Source organism: Eublepharis macularius, chromosome 11, assembly GCF_028583425.1.
Source record: "Eublepharis macularius isolate TG4126 chromosome 11, MPM_Emac_v1.0, whole genome shotgun sequence".
NCBI lineage: Eukaryota > Metazoa > Chordata > Lepidosauria > Squamata > Eublepharidae > Eublepharis > Eublepharis macularius.
Genome location: NC_072800.1, coordinates 69048571 through 69067082, shown reverse-complemented (window position 1 = coordinate 69067082; position 18512 = coordinate 69048571). Strand labels below are relative to the sequence as shown.

Genomic DNA, 18512 nt, shown 5'->3' with positions numbered 1-18512 from the left:
GGCAGACGGAATCGTCTTTTGGTCTATGGCAGAGGGTCTCCCTCCTGTCTAGAGGGATTGGATACTTGCGTTCTCCGGCTAACCTCTCGGGGCATCTGAGCAAAACAGGCTGCACAGGAAACCATCCCCTCCTGAACATGCACTTTAATGGAGAAGCATTCTGTTGATAGGAGGATGGTCAAGATCCATCCCCCCCTTTTTTGCTAGCCATTTGTCCATTTCCATCAGAGAAATAGCTCTGAGTTCGTTTTGTAATGCAGTGTGTTAGTCCTGAATAAAAAGGTTAACCAACTACACATCAGCCTTCTCTCTCTAGGCTTTTACAAACAAACATTCCCTCTGATTCCTCTGCATATTACCCAGCTCCAACAAATCACATGACTTGTCATTCATGTAGTATCGGTTCTTTCTGCATATGCCATACATTTATCCCGTTCTTCATATTTGTATCTTACCTTTTCCTACAAGGAGCTCTGGGCAGTGTATGTGATCATCTCTGTTTTATCTTCAGAAAAGCCCTCTGATGGAAGTTGGGATAAGACAAAGTGATTATCCCATGATGGCACTTCCCCTTCAGCTTAATCAAGGAGCTATTGACTTTATCATTACACCCCAGTGGCACTTGGACCGGGATAACCAGCCCCTTAGAATTGTGTCTACCTAGCCCCTCCCCAGTGGGCATCCTTTTTGTAGTCTTAAAACTGAATTTTGTAAGTCTAGTTCATCGTCGGTCTTCCTGTGCAGTCCCACATGGGACTGCGCATGCACAGGCCTGCCAATTTGCGCATGCACAGACCTGCCAATTTGGAGGTTACTTTAGCTGAAAATCCACTAGGGGCGCTCTCGCCCTCCACAGCGCATGTGTGGCTGTTTTCCCGCCAGAATGGCCTCTAGGAGGGCAGAGCGCCCCCAGATATGCTCAGTTCCTCTTTTGCCGCTGGTCGAAGTGGTTCTTGTTGCTCATTGCAGATAAGTTGGACCTTTACTTCTACCTTGTTGACTTGATAGTATGTAAGAGAAATCTCTCTTTAAGCAGTGCAATGGAAAACTGACCAGAACAGATGGTCATTCATTGTGTGCCTAGGGGAAACCCATAACACCCAATCATGTCGGCACTGCTTTAAGTTCACTCCTAAGACAATGGCAGAGAGAGATGGCCGCCTGAAAGCCTCCCTGTGGAAGAGAGCATTGGATGCGGCAAAAACTCCGACCAAGGCAAAGAAAGTAGCCCAGGCCAATGGGTCCATAGCCTCGGATCCAACACTGATTCCAGCACCAGCCTCAACTCTGAGACCAAGCATGTTGGGTTCAAAGACCCCATGGACCCAAGCTCCATCAGACTCTTCGGAGACTGTGAAGAGATCGGATCTAAACTGATCGGGTTCTAGGACACCTAGACCCAGAGAGCCTTTGACTCCTTCCATCGACGTGGCTCCAAAGGAACCAACCTCAGAACTGTATCCAGAACTGAGGGCTCCATCCAGGTCGGATCCAGTGACCGAAACATGACAAAAGAAGTCAAGGGAAAAAAGATCAAAGGAGTCTCAGAGAGCTCCGAAAGAGGGGATCGTAGCTGAAGAGGAACCGCCTCAGAAGAGGTCTAAGACGACGAAGCACTTGCATTCCCATGGATCCTCCTCCTTGGTTTTGAGGGAGCAATGGATGGAGCAGGAGGTGCTCATAATTGACCCTCCACCAATGCCATCAATTAGATCAAAGTCGCAATCTACTCGATCAAAATCTTAGTCGGACCAATCCTTGCAAGAGGAAGGTGAGCTTCCCCGCAGGAGGCAGAGGGCCCTTAGGTCCCCGGGAGAAGGCTATCACTCCAGGGATGAGAGATCCTGGTCCCACAGAGGACCATTTGACTATCCAGCGGACACTGGCCGTCACTCCTTCTCCAGCTCCAGGATGGCATACCAGTTGTCAGAACCGAAGACCATCGAGGAGCCCTTCCAGAGGAGGAGGAGCCCTAGCCCACCTTCGGATACCCCACCAGAGGAAATGGTGGGTGACACTGGGGAAGTCTTCCCTATGGACAACTTCAGGTCCTACTCTGAGATGCTCATGAAAATGGCGAAGGCGCTTGAGGTAGACACTACTTCCACTGAACTGAAGTTGAGGGACAAAATCCTAAAACACCTATACTCAGGATCATCTTCTAATGTAGCCTTCCCCATTATAGAAGGCTTTGTAGAAGTTATGAACGCAATCAACTAAACTAGCCTCTGCTCCTGCCACTACAAAAAAAGCAGAGGCCCTATATAGGACCAAAGATGAGGCTTGCCCACACCTCTCGTTGCACCCTCCACTGTCATCTCTTGCCACTGAGGAGATGCAAGCAAGACTGAGGCAGGGGGCCTATTCAGCACTATATGACAAGGAGTGCCGAAAGCTGGATGCAGTGGGCAGGAGGATCTACTCCTCGGCAGCCTTGAGCATAAAGATGGCTAATTATACGGCCATGATGGTAGCATATCAGCTCTTTCTATGGAGCAAGGCCACAGCATTTCATGCGAAATTGCCGGACTAGCAGAAGTCCTTTGCGAGAGTCATTCAGAAGGAGGCTACTAAGCTGGCACGACACCAGATTAATGCAAGCAGGGATGCATTTGACACAGCAGTGAGGACAATGGCCTCTGTGGTGGTTTTGCGACGGCATGCTTGGCTGAGGGCTACGGCACTCCCGATTGAGACCAGGAATAAAGTAGAGAACTTACCCTTTGAGGGAAAGACTCTGTTATCAGAAAAAACAGATGACTACTTGTCCCAGAAATGGAAAGACCGCCTAACTGCGGTCCTATGGAGTGATCCCTCATGCCCGACAAAGCGGGGGACAATCAGGCAGCAACAGTATAAGAGTAGGGTGTATAGATACCAGCCTTACCAAGGGTACACGTATTCTAACCAAAGTCCCTATTCAGCACCACAGGGATTCTTCCAGAGAAGGAAACAGAGCCATGGGCAATGCCAGGAAGTGTAACATCAGCACTCTAAGGAGCATAATAATGGCCAGAAGCAATTCTGACTAAAGCAAGGGCTGGAGCCAGTGTTTGGAGATAGGTTACATAGTTATTACGCTGTTTGGAGCATTATTACTTCCGATGCTAGGGCTGTAAAAATTGTTTATCACAGTTATAAAGTTGAGTTTGAAAGTTTTCCTCGTCTGGATCTTCCTAAATTTTCAGATGCACACCCGTGCCCTGAACTGGAGACAGAGCTTGGGGCCCTTCTGAGTAAAGGGGCTGTACAACAGGTCGAGGAAGCCGAACCCAAGGAGGGTTTCTACTCCAGATTCTTTATGGTTGACAAAAAAGATGGCGGGAACTTAACAAATTTATTTCTGTCCATAAATTCCGTATGCTGACACTGCACACAGTCATCGCATTACTCACTCCAGGGTGCTGGTTCGCCGTTCTTGTTCTCAAGGACACGTACTTCCACATCTCCATCCGTGAGGCGCATAGAAAATACCTGCGGTTCACATATGATAAAAAAGTGTATCAGTACCAAGTCCTACCTTCCGGGCTGACCACAGCCCCAAGGGTATTTACAAAATGCATGGCAGTGGTCATAGCCCATTTATGCTTATTGGGATGCTGCGTGTACCTGTACTTGAATGACTGGTTGCTAGTGGGCCAGTCTGAACAAGATGTTCAGGGGCAGGTCTCCCTTACACTCCAGCTTTGTCTGAGCTTGGGATTGTTTGTAAATCAAAAGAAATCCAAATTGATGCCCACCAGGGAGGTCCAATTCATCAGGGCAGTATTTAATGGTGTACTGGATAAGGCTTTTCTTCCAACTGACAGGGTTCAGAAGATCAAAGGGATGGCCAGGATGTTCCAGAGATGCAGATTTCAGACTGCCTGGAAGATACAGACATTGCTAGGGTTCATGGCTTCCACCACGGTGGTGGTGCCTCTAGCTAGGATGAAGATCAGATGCTTGCAGTTTGGCTCCTCTCTGCTTTCTGCGGTGAGAGGGATTCTCAGGAAAGGAAACTGAGCATACCTAGGGATGTTGTAAGATCCTTACAATGGTGGTTGCCAACAGGTATGAGGGAAATGTTCCATCCTTTTAATAGCTTAATGGGTGGAAATGAGTGGCTGAAGCTATCCTTCCTAGGTCAGGTCGGTAAAATGAGTACCCAGTTTCTTGGGGGTAGAGTGTATATGGCCAACAACCCAGAGAAGAAAAACTCTCATCCCTTTAAAAGAAGCTTGATGGGATTTTATTTAGCAGCTTCAGCTGCCTATTTCCACATATTAAGCCTATATTAAAGAGGCAGGACATTTCCCCCTGCCCCCTCCCCAGGCTGTTGGCAACCCTACAAGGCACCAACCCCGGGCAGCAGGGCAATAATCAGGCAGTGCTTGGGAAAAGCCGTGTTTCCCCCACGCCCATCCACACAATGGTCTGCTCTGTAATGCCCCATTCTTCAGCCAACAGCTCCTGCTCTGTGTGCCACCGACACTTCCAAAGGATTGTTGCCCTAGAAACTTGGTTTCAATCTCCTGCTATATATCAACAACCTTGTTTTAGCAGTCCCCTGGCTGAATTACAGTTACACAGTTTGGCGCTTCTTTCAAATTTCCTCCCAGCACTTGGGCCAAAGAAAGGAATTTTTCTCCTTTAGAAATGAATTGGCTTAATTAGTAAGTAGATTAATGGCAATGGCTGGTGAGTTGGTTTCCAGCAGAGTTTCACCAGAGAGGGTTAATCGGAGTCAGGGCTGGAATCTTTCCCAGAACTGGCTGCCAGCCATTTTCCACCAACCAATCACCCCCACCGGAGAAACAGAGCTGATGGGCTTTCTTGGAGAAACACCAGCAAAGCTGCCCAAACAAGCGGCTGATCCACTGCGGGGCCATTCAAGCGACGCCTGGAACCTTTGTCTGACCTTAAGTCAATTCCTAGAAGGTGGTTGTGGAGCTGGGTTCGAAACTCAATTCATTAGGGCAGGTCACTTTTTCCTCGTTTTTTACTTCTCGCCCCCCTTTTTAAAACTAGTAGGAATGGTGACATGAAGGGTGCAATCTGTGTACCTGACCTAAATAGAATTTAGGATATGTGCATTCCAAGGGTGCTGTCTTTGTATATGCTGAAGTAAATACATAAAAATTAAGTGTCCTTAAGTTGCAACCGACACAGGCGACCTCTCATGGGGTTTTCGAAGCAAACGATGAGCAGAAATGATGTGCCAATGATTTTGGCCCAGTAATTTAAAAAAGACTTAGGGCTGATTCGCATACACGTGTAGATAAGAGGCGGTCTCCTTCAGCGCTGCTTTAAGAATCCACGCAACTCGTGTGGATTCTCCCCGTCGAAAAACGTTGCGTGCACAGTGATATCAACAGATACAAAGGTTTGCCCGGTATGTTTCATGAGCGTTTAATCTGTTCTCACCTGGAAGTCATCGTTTGCTGCCACAGCTATCGACACGGTCTGTGTGCATGGATACACTCAAACCTTAGTGTGCAACCATGTTCACACGTTTACTCCACAGGAAGCTTGAAAATCACAGCGAAAATTTGGGGCTGTAGCTAAATTGTAGGGAAAATTCTGCTGTTGGTTTTACTAAGACCATTGGCTTAGACTGGAGTAACTCTGTTTAGGATTTCACTGTTAGTAAGGCTTTTCACGCGGGACTTGGTTTGATAAAGCAGCATGTTACATTAGAGAAAGGCCAAACTACACAGAAATCCGAAGTTCCAAATTCTGACAAACTCTGAGATCTTTCTAGAAGAAGTAGATTTTTTTAAAAAAAAAATCTAGATTTTTAAATTAAACCACAAACCTCCAGTTTCTCCCAAGATGAAACAACAAGATCTTTTAAACAAGAGCATACACAACAATATGGGTTCTTATGTTTTTTCCCATACCGATAAAAATGCATTCATAGTTTCACTAGCAGCTGCAAAAAAAAAAAAGTCTTGCAAAATAATCCCTGCTGAGAAATGCATATAATAGGAAAAACAGATCGCCTGGACAGCAGTGTAATTAATGCCAGAAAAGGCCAAGCCGGTTTCATAGTTTGTCTTTTGAGGATATCAAAACGAGACCTAGTGAAAAATGACGCATGCTTTAGCATTTCAGAAAGCTGGCAACTGGCAGAGGCTCGCCCCCCTTCCAACTCCCCCCTTTTCTCTCTCTTTAACTTTCTGCCTCTGAACAAAGGGGTCGGCAGAACTAGCTAGGTTGTAATGAGTTCTGTGTCCCTAGCCCATTAAGGGCATCATGGAAACATATTGTATCGAAATAGTTTGGAAGAGAATACTGGGGATGAAAGAGAATGGGTGCTTTGATCAGCTCCCGGGGGTCCTGAGGGCGCACAGACCGGCTTGCAAGGCCTTATTCAGCTCCAGCGAGACACACTTACAAGACCATTCAATGTGATTTGCATATCTGTAATTTATCACATTGGGTCCTCCGAACATTTTTTTTGCAAGGTAAATAAAAGTTGGACTGAATAACAAGAATCAATCATCTCAGAGCGAGAGGAAACGAGTCGGTGGAACCCAGACTAACGCTGAAGAAGTCTGCAAAGAGGCGAAAGAAAACGTTTAAGCCCAGTAAAGGGAAGTTCAAAGAGTTCCTGTAGACAACAGGTTCAAGGCTAGTTAAAACAACAACAACAACAAGCCTTTGGCAACAGTTGCTATCCATCGCCGTCCCGCCACAAATAAAGCTTTTGGGAATCCAACTCGTAAAAAGAAATCGCCCCAAGGCACGTGGGGAGGGAAGACACTGTGTTTGTGCGAGGCGAAAGATAAAATTTGGCACCTTGCACAAGGGAAAATACGTCTCGGCTTTATGGCACGCAGGGGACCTTTTTATTGCCTCCTTGGATCTCCGTTAATATCAGGCGTTCCTGTTAATTAACTGTCAATTCTTTCTGAAGACCGTGAGAGGAGATAAAAATCTCTTCTTCCCCCCCATCCCCGGGGAGGAAAAGCTTTGGAGGGATTCCACCCCAGACAAGAGGCAAGTTAACAGGCCGGTATTGTTCGACTCTTTAACAAACTTCAGTTAAACAGCAAACAAGAATCTTCAACTTGACCTTGGAAAAGGGCTCCGACGCCTCCAGCTAATCTATCAAGCCACCCCCAGTGACAATGATGTATTTGCAAGTATTGTCAGATCATGAAAAGATTGATAAATTCGCTTCTGCACACTCAGACGGAGCGCTCCTTTGGAAAGAAGCTTGCTGTAAAAAGTGCGCCGCCTCATCTCCAGGTCTGGGGGCGGGGGGGGGGAGAAGGGGGAAGGGGGTGAAGAAGAGAAACGAGCGCCCTTAAATCAGACCGGTCATATTTCTTGGAGGAGCACGAGAAAGCTGGGGACAATCCTTCTCATATTAAACGCAATATTTCTTGGCTTTGGCGAGGAACAAAAGTCATAGCAAGACGTCTTTGTGACTAATTCAGTCAAAGGGCCGGCTCTGGTTCCCCCTGCAGAAAGGTCACTGTCGTTGTGTATGGTCCACCAAGGGAGGGTTTTCACAGGGAAAACGGAGCCAGCTGTCCCTGTCACACTCTCCCCACTGGGGGAGCACACACTGTGCATGGTTGTTAACTTCATTCTACACCTGCAAAATCTACCCATTTCCAAGACTTTTCAAGGGTTTTTTTTCTGAACCCCCTCTTTTTCTTGCCTCCTCCACTTTGACAACGACTATTCAAGTTTTTCTTGAAAGCACTGGGAAGGGGGCCGCTTTCTAAGCTTCTGGTGGGTGCCCATTGAGCGCCTAGCCAAAGGAGCTGCTTCCCACAAAACAAAGTCCCAAATACTTTGCGCCAAGGTGGAAACCGCCTGTTGCTAACGGAAGTGCCCTTTAGCCAAAGCTCGATCTGCAAGCAAAGGGACGCTGGCCAGGCAAGCCGCCTTCTCCCCTTGGCAAGGGGCTTCCCTCCTTGTTTATTTGCATCGCTTCATCTCTTGGCCAGCGCCACAAAAGGAGGCTCTCCCGCCCCCCTTCCTTCCTAGTCTCTGTCCCTGAAAACACTCAGCAAACCGTCAGCGCCATAAGGCTCAATCGGGGACTACTCAGAATAGCTGGAGCTATTCAGAGGCGATCGCTTTAATTGGAAGGGAATGTAATGACCTTCCAACGGGCCACGGTGACTCTGGAAGTGCGCGCCTGTCCCAAGCCCACGAGAGGCCTTTGCGAGGGGCAGAGGCTCGCTGGAGAGGAACGGGGAATTGAGGGCTGCCTCGGCGCCCGCCCCAGCACCCTCTGGCCCTCGCCGGGGTCCGGCTTCCTCTCCAGGTTGCTTAGAAATCCCACCCGGCTCTCCGTCCGTCGCAGCGAGAGGGCTGCTCTGAGCGGAAGCCCGGCGCTGCAGCCGAGGCCCGCAGAGACGCCTGAGACCTAAACGGGGCCAGGGACCTTCAGACCCGGGGGAAACACTTCGCCCCCAAGGTCCTCGCCCAGCTAAGTCGCCCTGATTTGGGCCCTGAGCCCGGGCCTGGCCGGGGTTGCGTGCCTCAGCCGGCCGCAGCGGCGGAAAGCGTCGCCCTGGCAGCGGGACAGGCGCGCCGCGCAACAAGTTGCCTCCGAGCAGGTGCGCAAGGAGGCTGCGGGGGAAGGACCTGTTGGCGCGGCCGGCGAAAGAGGCCGGCTGCTCCGAGAGCCCCGCCGGGGCGCCGGGGCCTGGGCTAAGGTCAAGGAGGAGCCGCCCCGTTGCCCGCCGCTTGTCGTCGGCGAGCCGAGTGACCTTGGGGCACGGCTGGGCGCAGAGGCGGCGGCGAGCGCGGGCAACGACATTCCTGTCAGGGACACCCGGCTCCTTTTCCTGTGGCAGCCGGCCAGGGGGCGGGTCCCGGTGGCGAGGCGAAGTTCGCCCCCTTCGGCGTCCCCTCAGGCTGCCACCAGCCGCCTGCCCACCTTCCCACCGCGCGCCCAGGCCTCAGGCCGGGCCGCCTGGGCGGGACCCCTCTTGGAGACCTCCATGCGCAACGAGGCAAGGCCCGGCGGAGAGCGTTTCTTGGCTGCCCCTTCCCAGCCTCGCAGGCCTTCGAGGACAAGCGGAAGGGGGCCGAGGCTCCGGCTGGGGGTCTTTCGCGCTCCGGGGTCCCCTCAGTGGGCTCCCCGCCGGCTCCCCTGAGCCCCTGGGGATGAGGGGAGAGGCAGGGCGCATGCGCGTCTCCAACCCGGGGACCCTCCTCAGACGCTCGCTCCAGAGTTTGGGGAGAGTTTGGCCAAGCTGTCCAGAGAGCAGCCTCGCCTCCGAGCCCCGGCCTTGGAGCGCTTGGGAGCCTGGCTGAGACCTCCGGCGGGCTCCCCGGCCGAGGCTGGGCTGAATTGAAGCCGGGGGGCGGCTTGGGGGGGCGAGGAGCGAGGCTTTGAGGCGGCCCAGGGAGGCCCTGCGCACCAAACTGGCGGCGCGCTCAGCCAAGGAGGCCGCTCTCTTGTGCAGCCGCGCGCGCCTCATTCGCCGCGCCAGCCACTCAGCCTCCCCCCGCCCCCGCCCCTTTGTTCGCCTTAAAAGTAATGCTGCGCATTAAAAGAAATGGCCATGTTTCCCCCCTGCTCACAAGTCCCGGAGAAGGGCCCTTGAGCTTGGCAAAAATCAGGCGAATCATTCAGCGTGCCACCCCGCACCTGTGATCTTGGCATTGAAAACCCCGCAGACCTATTCCCTATTAAACTTAATTATTCCCCCCAGGCACACAATGGTTGAAATGGAGCAGGTTGGAGTCTGTTTATTGGTCGTAAATGTTTTTCTGAAGATCTTCTGAATCTCATTGTTAGCTCGTTGTTTGAGGCTGCCCTCGTTCTTTCAGCCGAGAGTAGCCTTGGACTTTTCAATTTTCAATCGTAACATCTGCTTAATCGTACGGATCAAAATATGGAGACACAAAACATATGTAATGGTGGATTTGTTAAATCCTGGTAATGAGTTATTAACAAGGGAAAACAATAGGCCAGGATGGTGAGAGCCTTATGGTAACAGAGTCACTTTATGCAACGCTTGACGTTCCCCTTCTTGATAAATGGAACTAAGGTCTGAACGCCAGGTGATAGCAAGAAAATCAATGTCTTTAGAGGCCAGCACCGAGACTTTTTTTCTGTGTGAAAAATTAGGAGACATAAAATTTAATTGGCTGATCAGGGAGGGGGGAGAGCAGTGGTCTTAAGTTTAATTGCCAGTTGAAGGCTGAGACAAAAAAAAATAAAACAAAACTTGGGCCTGTTTGTTTGCAACCCAGCTCCCCTTGCAAGTGGATCATTGAAAATGCGTTTTATTATAACACACGTCATGCTTTACAGTTCCCATATTGTGTCAAGACAATGCTTAATGGTACATTAAAGACAAGCAAACCATGCCAACACGTCTTGGAGACATTGTGAGGGCCTCTCTCCCTCTTTGCTTGTTTTAGGCAGCTGCAGCCCCAGCACCCAGAAACACAAAAAGAACAAGTTTGAAATACCAGGTGCATCCGAGAGAAACCCGACAGGGATTGATATGTTATAGCCCAGGACATGAACCTAGCAATAAAGATATCATTTCGATTGTCTGCGGCTTCCACGCCATGTAAAAAGCAAGAGGCGCCCGGGCAGCCCGCTTTTGCTGGCAGCGAAGCTTGCCCTCCCTGGGTTTCCCTATCTGCCTCGGCCAAATCCGAACACCTGTTGGCCAGACCTCACATCCCGTCGTGGGAATCGTTGCCTCCCAATGCTTCCAGATCTCGAAAATGCAATTTGTTGTGGAATGAGCGCGGGCCCATTCCCACAGGCTTTGGGCAGGGGGAGGAAGGGGGGGAAGGAGATTTACCAAGGACACTCAACTGGTGTTTGTTCATCCTGGCAGCTGGTCCTCGGTGCCACTGCAAAAGAGACCTTAATGAAAATGGGATGAGTTCATGCCTAGGCGAGGTTTCACACCCCATATATTACAGGGGCCTTAATCCTAATATTGGCAGATTAGAAGGCCTGGGAATCCCAAGGGAGCAGGTTCTCAGTCTCCGGCCGCCTCTGTGGCTCTGCGCCCTGCCTTTGCTTGAGGGGGAATCACTCCCTTTCCCATACCTTTCCTGCTCTTTGGGGCCCGGGAGATTGATGCCTTGAGGTTTTAATAGTCTCTTTTCTCTCTGCCAGCGTTTTGTATGACTAAATCGCCTTTTCAACGGGATTTAAGGGGCATCACAAATGCCATTGGTCTCAAGGGCCAGGACAGTCTGATGAAACCAGGCAGGAGAAAGTGGAGGAGGCTCTCTAAAGATGTCAGCAGTCTTGGGATATGGCTGAGCCTTTTTTGTTATTAACATAAATCACGGATCTGCAAGGCTGGGGCACATTTCCACGTGGGGAAGGGGAGGGGCCCGGACAAGCCAGCCTTAGGGGAGGCCTGCAGAAGCAGCAGCCGGCGTCCCTGGGGCTCTTCGCAGGCAGCTCACTTCCAAAGCATCGTAAGGAGCGGTATCATTTTTCATAACCCTACTTTACTTCCAGCAGGCCCTTTCTTCTGCCAATCTAGAGGTTACTTTGCAAAGGCTTGGGGGATATTGCAGATCTGGTGTTTTGGTCGGCCAATCCCCCCCCCTCGATGCTTATCTGGGGCTGTTTTAAGAGAAGCAAAAAGATGGTGCAGATAGCATTTTTTTTAAAAAAAATTAGCTACTTACTTCCGATCAAATTGTTGAGGGGGGAGGGGGAGCGAAGGAATGCATAATTAATTTCAGTGTAAACCCCCCCCCAGCCTAAAAGGAGGGAGCCGATCTATGAATATTGTTATTGTTGTTCTAGGGAAGGGGGGAGAAGAGAGGAAAGACTGGTTTCAGAGAGCTGAATAGCTGTCAGTCATGCAAGCCCACACGCTGGTTCTTCCAGTGCCAAGCAATATTACACACACACACATACACACACACACACCTCCCCAAATTGCCGCTGCATTTCTTGGGAATTTCTGCTGCAGCCTCCATGCCTTCCCGGCGACGTGGCTTGGATCTCCTCCGGGACAGAGAAACTCTGTTTTAAAAATTAAAAAGGGCCGGTGTATGTATTTATTTATCTCAAGGGCTTCTGCAATTCGGCTGAATGGGTTACGAGGAAAGGCAAAAGAAGCTGTCAGTCTCTTTGAAGGTTGCCTTTTAAAGGGACTTGCCAAGTCAAGACAGGAGAGTGACAAGATAGAGACCCTGGTGTTTCCCATGCAGGGCTCGGCTCTTCCGCTTGATCTGCACCATACTAAAGGACGTGAGGAGGCATTGAATGACAAAAAAAAAACCCCGCGCACACACACACAAGTGGCACGGCGGAAGAAAAGGTGCCCCCCTAACAATGCGCGTAGTGTTTGAATTGTGCAGTAGCACAGTAGCACGTCCAATCGAGGCGGAGGCTTCCCCAGACACACAAACGCGCGCTCCCCAGGCAAACGGGCCCGGCCCTGCCGCAGCCGCGAGTCCCGGCGCTCCAGTCCGACGACCATTTGACTTTCTAATGAGTGTAATGAGATTACATGCCTCCTGGAAGCGGTTGTGCCCGGGCGACTTTCTGTGTTTAATGAGGTCCTAATACCAGACGAAATCGAATTACACTCCGCTTCTTCTTCCCTTTCTCCCCCCGCCCCCAAGTCTCGAGATTTGCTGGGAATCTCCCACGCTGACTCCCCCGCACCGGCTTTTCTATCCCGTCGGAGATCTTCGAGGTGGAGGGGGGCTCAGCCTCGGTCCCTGCCAGGCGGAAGCCTTAACTGGGTTAATGCAATTAGCCGGCGACCGGGCGAGCACCAGATTGCTCCCCGAAAGTACCCCGGGAGTGAGGACTAATTACGCTTTGGCTCCTCCGAGGGCCGCGCGGTTCCCAGACGCCTGGGCACCCCCGGCCGGGCAGCCCGAAAGGGCGCCTCCGGATCAGAGCGGGGCATCTGGGTTCCTCCCTGGACGACCGGCCGGTTCGTGACGTCTGACAAGCGGCGGGTACCACGGGAAAATGAGCACCTGCGGCCTTGGCCAGCAGCGGGAGCAGAAGCTCCTGCGGCAGCCCCAGGGCAGCCCTCGGACGGGTCCCCGGGGAGAGGCGCGCGCACGGAGACGCAGCCCCCACCTCCACATATATCACCAAGTATGCTTTAACCCCTCCATCGCCAGGGCTGCGGGTGCAGAGGGGAGCTCGTTCCCAGGGCGATCCTAAAGAGAGCTACAGCCTCCTAAACCCCAGAGAGCCCAGAGGGGCGGGCCTCTATTTAGGACTGCACCGCAAATGGTCTCTACCACGTGAACTTCTCATTCCAAAGTAGGGTGGGTGGGAGGTGGTGCACTCGAAGGGCTTCCAGCAATCGCGAGGAAATGAGCCATTTACCCTTTTTCTTAGACTCTGCTGGTGTCTATGCCTTACCCCAAATCTCCACCCGCGCTTCCGGGAATAAGAAGTTGCTGTTGGTGAACAGATGAGGCGGCCTCAGGAAGAATACAAGTCTCCACCCTCCAGTACATACGTCTCCGGCAGCACAACTTGAATAAAGAACAATGCAGAATGTATCCTCTGCTGTTGGTTGAGTTTTGCTTTTGGTTACTTTTCCAGGACTAGGAGAGATCAGGAGTTTCTCACTATCCTGACAGCAATCCTCTGAGTGGGATCAGCATTATTCCCATTTTATGCATGGAAAGCTGAGGCTAGAAGTGAATTGTGCAAACTATCGTATACATCAATGAACGAACAGCAGTAACGCTAGGTCTAGTTCCCCCACTAGACACACCAAGCTGTGCAAGATTATGTGGGACGTGGTGGTGGTGCTTGTTAACAATTCACTTTTAGCCGTCCTGAATGATATCTTGAAAGATATCGTGATTATTAGAAGGAAAGTTTTTAATTTAAATTTGGGGCTACAAAACTATTTGATTACAGTAAGATATCAAAGACAAAGTAGCTTTTTAAAAACCAAGATCTATCAGTAGTGTGGAAGATCTAGGTTAAGGTCTTCCTCTTGTTAAATTAGACACGTGGATGAAGGAACTGTTGGGTTTTGCCCCCTCCAAGTTGTTCATGAGTTCTGAATACCCGCTTCTTTTCAGCCCTAGAGATTCATTAGGATAGTTATATATCATCACCATCTTGATTGTTTCCTGGAGGAAGACGTCTGATATTATGTCCACTGTGGTATAAAGTAAGTTTTACCCCACTTGGACCAAAGTGTATATGAAACTGGCACTTTCAGCAGAATTAATGAAACGTGCTACTACAAACTCAACAAAGAAGCAAAAAGAAGAAGAATGTGCCATTGAGACCCTTCGGGCTCCTGGAGACCCCAATCCACCGGGCGTTCCAGGCAGAAGAGGAGCACAGGTGTGCTGCCATTGCCTTCCTCCGGTAGCAACCTCGTTCTTCCCTGGTGGTCTCCCATCCAAGTACTAAAGGTGGCAGACCCTTGGCTTTCTGGTTCCGAGGAGCTCGGACTAAGCTGGGCTGTTCAGGCTACTTAAAGAAACAAACCTGGATGAAATGTTTCCCTTGTGGTGAACAAAAGCCTGGTCTCAGGAAAAGGTAGTCCAAAGGGAGCAAAGTAAAAGAGGAAATTCTGCCCTCCCCCAAAAGACCATCTCTCTTCAAACTCCTCTGGAAGGGGACATTTGAAAGGTAGGCCGGTAATGCACAAAACCGAGTACAATAGAGTTCCCATTTAAAAAAAAAAGTTCTGCTCTTTAAAAGCAATGTGACTAAAATGGGAGGAGCATTTTTGAGGGGGAGGTGAGGCAGTATGGATCTGATCAAAAGCAGAGGCAGATATTATGACTCCTATCTTATAGGAGCAAGATCCCGGTCCAATAGCACCTTAAAGACCAACTAAACGACCTAGGTATGAGGTCTAGAGAGCCACAAACCTCCCGTAGTCAGATTCCAGGAGTGAAAGAGTCTTTATAATCAAGGCAGAAAGTGGAAGGGGTATTGTAAATTACAATGTCAGGAAGCTAGCTAGAATACAAGTTGTTAGAGCATGGGATACAAAGTGCAGGGTCCCAATGGGCTCATGGCGACCTCAGCTATGGGCGTTCCAGGCAGAAGACGAGCAGAGGTGCTCTGTCAAGTTTACAACATGTATTATATCTAGCTTCCTGGCACTCTAATTTACAATACCCCTACCACCCTCTGGCTGGATTATAAAGACTCCTTTTTTCATTCCTGGCATCTGAGGAAGGGAGCTTTGGCTCTGGAAAGCTTGTATCTTGGAAATCTAGTTAGTCTTTAAGGTGCTGTTGGATCCCAATCTTGCTCTTCCACTCCAGATGAACACAGTTACACACGTGAAACTATAATATAGGAGTGGTCTATTGCACTAAACTTACATTGGTGCCTTGTGGACTCCCCCAATATTTTACACATAGTTTGCCCCTTTTCCCTTCATTTGGTCATAATTTAGCACCCACTTCCCATTCCTTCACACATTCACTCTTCCTCCAAAGGAATCATCTTAGATTTAATCAGAGTTTATTATTAATAATATAATTAGCATATTCATCACATGGTAATAAATTATCATCACAGTTTCTGGGAAGTGTTCTCTTTTTCCAGCATCTGCCCAAAAGGTTCTGCTGGAGGAACTCAGATTATTGCATATTTTATAATTAAGATAAATTATATAAATTATACATTCAAAAAAACAGTTCTGATTCAGAAAATCTTACTAAGTAATAAATAGATAAATAAATGTTGATTGCCACTAGGAGACTTTTTTTGTATTGTAGAGTACCTTTAAAATGTAAGTCTTTAGGTACAAATGTAAACTCATAAAAGATTATTATATTTACAGGAGAAGAATTCATATTTTAAGAGACGAAGTCAAATGGGGGCTCGTTTTCTATGTTGTTGAGGGAAGGTTGTTTGTTTAACTTTCTGGGGTCCTCTGGGGTCCACACTTTAGCAGTTCTTATAATATTTTGTTCCTTGAGCTGTTTTTCATCAGTCCAGGATAGAGAATGTCCTGCCAGAGGAGGAAGTCCATAATCTGGGTCGCTTGGAGAAGGTGATCCTGGAGGAAACAGACCAAAGAAAAGTGCACTCTTTCAACGTTTTTAGGAAGCACAGAAAGGTGTCAAAATTCACCAGCCCAATACTTTTCTCCCTTGGCTGTTGCCACCCTGCAGCAGCCCCTCAACTAATCCCAGGGTCCGTGCCTGATGCATGTAGTGGTAACCAGAAGCCCACCTTCCCCCGTCTATCTATTTGGAACTAGATCTGGCTATCTGATTCCCCTCCCCATCGGCAGGAATCCAATCTCTAGTACTGAAAAAGGGTTCACCATCTAGGAGTTGTGGAAACCAGGGGCAGGAAAGCGCATTCCTTTGGAGACTCTTGCTTTCGACCGCAGGAGTCTCTCCTGAACCGAAATCCAACTCTATTTATGAAACTACGCCCACTCTAGCCACTCAGACTCTCTCAGAACCCGCGAAGCATTTCTCCTGCCCATGATCTGATTTCATCCCGCGCCCTCTTTGCTTACAAACGGGTTTTAAATGCGCGTGCACGCGCGTATTTGTTGGAGGGCGACCCCATTCCATTCTCTGCTTAATCAGATGCGCAGAGTTTGTGTGGGCGCGGATAAAGTCGGAGCGCGCGGGGACCAAAGCTGGACCCCGCAACTCTTCTTCCTTCCTTTCCTCGCCTGAGTGGCTGGATACGCGCCCGTGTCCAGGACGCTCGGCGGTGAAAGCCAGCCTGTGGCTCGCGGGCCCTCTTGATGTGAACAGTAGGTGGAAAACGCCAGCGAGGGGAAGCCCTTGCCGCTGTCCCGACTTGGGCTCGTGGGGCAGAAAGGAGGCGTGCGCCAGAGGTGGGAGCGGGCCAGGGTGCCTGGGAGCAAGGAAGGGTTGGGAAGGCGAGCCTGAGGCAGGAAGGCAGGGCGCTGGTCCCCGGGACGCTGACTTCTCACGGCGCCTCCTGGAAACGGAGCTGCCCCGTGCAAACCAGCGTAGCAGCAGCGAGACGCCCTGCGAACTCAGCGTCCCGGGGACCAGCGCGGTCGCTCCGGCCAGCCTCGCCTTTCCAAGCCTTCAAGGAAATTGGTGCGGGGCGAGCGCCAGCTTGCGCGCTCGGCTGGGAAGCGGCGGTCCTGTCCGGCGCGCTCCCACAAGACTGGGGCAGGGGAGCCCGCCGCGGGCGCCTGCTTGCTTGCTTGCTTGCTTGCTTGCTTCGCGCGCACTTACGGGTGCCTCGGTGGCAGATGATGACCTTCTTGGGCTGGCAGGGGCTCTGGCTGCCGCCGCCCCCGCGCAGGGGCAGGTCGGAGCGGACCAGCTCGCTGAGGAAGTTGATGTAGCCGATGGCCAGACGCAGCGTGTCCACCTTGGAGAGGCGCTTCTCGTAGGGCAGCGTGGGGATGTGCGAGCGCAGGCCCTCGAAGGCGTCGTTGATGGACTGCATGCGCCGCCGCTCGCGCACGTTGGCCGCCTGCCGCAGCTGCTGCAGCTCCGCCTCGGAGCGCACCCGCCGCCGCCGCCGCACCGCGCCCAGCGCCTTCAGGCCCGCGCCGCCGCCGCCGCCCCCCGGCGAGGCCGCCCGGCCGCAGCACTCGTAGGCGAAGCTGGACGGCGACGAGGGCGGCGAGAAGGAGGGCGAGAAGCCGCCCGCCGCCGCCGCCGCCGGGCAGCAGAGAGAGGCGCCCTGGGGCGGGCCGCCCAGGCCGGGCGCCGCGCGGCAGCAGTCGTGGAAGGGCGGCGCCAGAAAGTCCACCTCGTCGGCCTCCAGCAGCTCGTCGCCCTCCAGGGGGTCGCGGGAGGAATGGTCGGTGAAGAACTCCTCGTCGTCGAAGTAGGCCGCCGGCGGGAAGGCGTCCAAGCCGGCGGGGAAATGCTCCAGCAGCACCGCCTCCATGCCGGGCTCGCTCCCCGTCGGGGAAAGGCGGTCGAGAGGCGCGCGAGGCTCGGGCAGGCGTCGCCGGCCGCGGACCTTTCTCCTGGCCCCCCGCGCGGGGCTCCTGAGGCGCCGGCCCTCGGGCTGCCCCCTTCGCCTCAGCGGCCGGGCGCGCGCTCGCTCCCCGGAGGGAGGCCGGCCGGGACTCGCAGGAGCTGAGGGCTGGCACGCGAGGCTTCTTATAAGTACAACCGCAGGCGCGTGCCGGGAACCGAGAGTGCCAGCCAATCAGGGAGCAGGAGAGGGGGCAGGCAGAAGGGGGCGGTGGGGAGACGAGGCAGGAAAGGAGGGGGGCCGCGCACACCTAGGGGCTTCTGGAGGGGCGAGGCCAGAGGCAGGAACGCCCGCAGCGCCTGCGCCGCCGCCCGCCCTCTCCTCTCCTCAGCGCTGCTCGGCGCCCGACCTCCCGCGGCCAGAACTTGAGGAACGTCCCGGAATTGGACAGCGAATGCCACAGGTGCTAATGCTGCATCATTGCATCTTACAGAAAGGGCCGGAGGGGGGCGCGTTGCAGCCGGCTCAGGGCACCTGGCCCCAGGTCTCTCCCTGGCGCGCTATGGAGAAACCCAGGGTCTGTTGGCGAGCTCCTCGGTCCAGTCTACGCCCATCCCGCTCCGTCCTAAAGCAGGGTCTCTACCGGACCGCCAGTGAGTGACAGGATCAA

General features: G+C 51.9%; 1 protein-coding gene across 1 annotated transcript; it reads right to left on the bottom strand.

Moving 5' to 3' along the window:
• Window positions 1-15613: 15613 nt before the first annotated feature.
• On the bottom strand, window positions 15614-17809 carry PTF1A (pancreas associated transcription factor 1a). The gene is made up of 2 exons (XM_054991974.1): window positions 17143-17809; window positions 15614-15968 (listed from the first exon to the last, which is right to left on the bottom strand). Exons 1-2 carry the CDS (start codon window positions 17807-17809, stop codon window positions 15766-15768), a joined length of 870 nt encoding a protein of 289 aa, XP_054847949.1. The 3' UTR covers window positions 15614-15765.
• Between the last annotated feature and the right edge of the window lie 703 nt (window positions 17810-18512).

Coding starts and splice junctions, on each gene's coding strand:
- PTF1A (XM_054991974.1), bottom strand. CDS start 17,809: ATGGAGGCGGTGCTGCTGGAGCATTTCCCCGCCGGCTTGGACGCCTTC. Junction 15,969..17,142: donor CATCTGCCACCGAGGCACCC/GTAAGTGCGCGC, acceptor TGTTTCCTCCAG/GATCACCTTCTCCAAGCGAC.